The sequence below is a fragment of the Stylophora pistillata genome, chromosome 11 (genome assembly GCF_964205215.1).
Source record: "Stylophora pistillata chromosome 11, jaStyPist1.2, whole genome shotgun sequence".
In the NCBI taxonomy this organism is placed as follows: Eukaryota; Metazoa; Cnidaria; class Anthozoa; order Scleractinia; family Pocilloporidae; genus Stylophora; species Stylophora pistillata.
The window spans coordinates 10426778-10430041 of NC_142529.1; the positions used below are offsets into that span (position 1 = coordinate 10426778).

Below are 3264 nucleotides of genomic sequence, written 5' to 3' on the forward strand. Positions count from 1 at the left end.
CGACTTGCTCTTTACTAATCATGAACACCGCATTGTCAAATCTGGTGTTGTTCTGGTACCACTCAGCTACCATTTTCTGGTATTTTACATAATTAAAGCTAGTATTACAGCAAAGGCTAAACCAAGAATACTCGAGTATCGCTCCTGTAAGAATTTCAATCCGACTTTATTTAATGATGATCTTAGGGATATTCCCTAGCATATTGTTGAAAATGAGGACAACCTCGATGATGCCTCGTTTGTGTGGAACAAAATGTTTTCGGAGGTTGCTGATCAACACGCACTAGTGAAACGAAGGAGTGTCAAGGTAACACCTCTTCCATGGATGAACAGTCAAATAAGTGATACTATGAAAGAATGTGACTAGGCCAGGGTTGTCAATAGAAGCCGGTAGCCGGCAGAAATCCGCCGGTTGTCAGACCATATTGCACCGGCTACTCGACCCGTTCTTGCTGTAAAGAATTTGAAATACATTTTGTAGAAAATCTTTTTTTCCTTTTCTGAATCAAAATGAATGATATCCCTAACGTGTAGCCTGTTTATCGGTTGACGTTACTAAATATAAACGCATGCATTCTCAACTAATTATTTCTAAAGTTTAGCAGACAAAAATACATCAGCGGTGTCACGTTTTCTTTTACGGGAAATTGCGTGACAGAAGCGAGTTAAAGATGGACGCGCGAAAGCGGTCAGGATCATATACATTACATGATTTTTTTTCGAGTTCTGTAAAATCAAAAAAGAAGAACACTGAAGACAGCGAGGATGATCAAGGTAAGGAATCGCTTCCTTAAGTGAATAAAGTAATTTAATTGTAGAATTAAAATTCGCAATTCGTGAGAATTTCTCGGGTCCGGCAAGAAACATCACTTACAGTACCGTTTTCGCTGAAAAAAACAGTAATAAACCATGTAATAAATTTTCAGTATCTGCTCCTTTTTGTAAATCTTTACAAGCAGTGTTGTTTGACTGCTTGTTTACGAATTACTTCTCATTGAACACACGGCATCGCCAATTTAATAAGGGACAAAGTCGGAAGAGTCTCGATGAAGTCATCGAGAAAGAGCTAAAAATATAGCTAAGGATCGGATTTACGGGAAAGGCGCTGGGGTTTCTTTTGCCGTCTTTTTCAAAAGCTCACTTTTTTTCGCAATATATCTTTTGCCTGTTTAGTCGACAAGGACGGTAACGCTGTGAAGAAGATAATATTTCGTGCATGTTTTCTTCGGTGTTTTGTGGGCGCCGTATTTAAGTCTAGACATGGCGGCCTTTTTGTAATTACCACAGATTTGCACAAAGATACACAAAATGATAAAACTTCAAAGGATAAATTGAATGAAACTTGTACTGCTTAAATGCATGGAGCTATCTTGCTTTTCACTCACGTGACCAACTCCTTGACAACGGTTACGGTCCGCCATCTTTGAGTACAGCTTTGCCTAACAACCAACTATTCAAACGCAACTCAAATTCGGAAAGAGCTTTTCAGTTGTTTTTGCGATGGTTCTCTGCTTAATGATCAATTGCCATAATCGCACTGGCCGAGATAAAGATATCAAGTTCTATGTTGTGCCATCGATTATCAAAAATCAAGGCGAAAAGGCCGAAGAATTGTCTATCGAACGGCGAACAAGATGGCTTTCCGCCATTAGCCGTGACAAACTTTCCGAGTCAGTCTTGCGACATGATCGCGTCTGTAGTCGCCACTTCGTATCAGGAAAGCCTGCAGCAAGTTGGGATAAATACAACGTTGATTGGGTGCCCACTTTGAATCTTGGACATTCAAAGAAACAGCGAGACGACGAGCGACAACTTCGAGATACTGAAAGAGCCGAAAGAGGGAAATTGCGACGTAAACGACAACACGAAGAAACACTTCAAGCCTCTGCTGCCAAAATACTCAAGTTAGATGAGCCAGGTGAACAAGTAAAAGACATTTTTGCGAACAGTTCTCTGAACGAAAATGTTGAGGATGTTGCTAGCCACTTTGAAACGTTGAGTGTGGCCGACGTAGAAGCCAATAAAAATGAAACCGTAAAATGTGATCAAGCTGAATCAAGCACTCAGACAGACGAGTTTGAATATTTGTTCAGCTCAAAATGCTCTTGCAAAGCACCTTTTGACGCTGATGATATGACAGATGACGAAAAAGTAAGGTTTTACACTGGTCTTACCGAAGCTAAAACTCTCCAACTTGTTTTCGAGCATGTCTCACCCTTTGTTACGCGTAAATCGAAATCTCTCTCTAAATTCCAAGAGATGGTCATGTCACTGATGAAAAATCGAATTAACGTCCCATATCAAGATCTTTCATACCGTTTTGGAGTATCAGTGTCAACGGTCTACAGAATTTATACTACCTGGATGGAAGTTATGGATGCTCGACTCTCACCATTGATTTACTGGCCAGAGCGACATGAACTATGGCACACAATGCCCAAATGTTTTCAATCTGCATTTGGAAATAGAACCACAGTAATTATCGACTGCTTTGAGATTTTCATTGAGCGCCCTACGAATCTTCTTGCAAGGGCACAGACATTTTCATCCTACAAGCACCACAACACCATCAAGGTACTCATTGGTATCGCCCCCCAAGGGACAATTTCATTCTTGTCAAATGCTTGGGGAGGCAGAACCTCTGACAAATATTTAACTGAAAATTGTGGTCTGCTGAATAAGCTTCTTCCTGGAGATATGGTAATGGCAGATAGGGGATTTACTGTTGAAGAAAGTGTGGCTTTTAAAAGAGCTGAACTGGTGATACCTGCTTTTACTAAAGGAAAAACACAACTAGACCCTATCGACGTAGAAAAGACAAGGGAAATTGCCCATGTCAGAATTCACGTTGAGAGAGTGATTGGGCTTCTACGCAGAAAGTATACCATTTTGGAGGGAATTCTTCCAACAGACTTTTTATCCACTAGTTCTAAGGATCAATCTCCATTGATTGATCAGATTCTAAGGGTTTCAGCTGCACTTACAAACTTATGTCCCCCAATTGTACCATTTGACTGATCATCGATGAACATTTAGGAAATTAGTTTACCTGTGTGGGTATGTAATCAGATCAATATCAATATTATCTAGAAATATTTATCATATATGTAACTATTCATGAAACGTTTAGGTCAAGTAGAATATAATAGAATGGCAGTTATATTTATAATGTTATTATGATTGCTTGGAGATACAGATTTTATTTTCTCAGGATAAAAGATCTCACAAGTGGTGAGTTTTCATCTAGGGTGGTTATTTGTCCCA

General features: G+C 39.6%; 1 protein-coding gene across 1 annotated transcript; it reads left to right on the plus strand.

Moving 5' to 3' along the window:
* Window positions 1–1356: 1356 nt before the first annotated feature.
* Window positions 1357–3052, plus strand: LOC111343616 (uncharacterized). Its single transcript, XM_088739247.1, has one exon. The coding sequence runs from the start codon at window positions 1501–1503 to the stop codon at window positions 3016–3018; it is 1518 nt and encodes a 505-aa protein (XP_088595373.1). The 5' UTR covers window positions 1357–1500; the 3' UTR covers window positions 3019–3052.
* The last annotated feature ends 212 nt before the right edge of the window (window positions 3053–3264 follow it).

Excerpts from the sequence above, each read along its gene's own strand:
- LOC111343616 (XM_088739247.1), top strand. The coding sequence starts at position 1,501 with ATGGTTCTCTGCTTAATGATCAATTGCCATAATCGCACTGGCCGAGAT.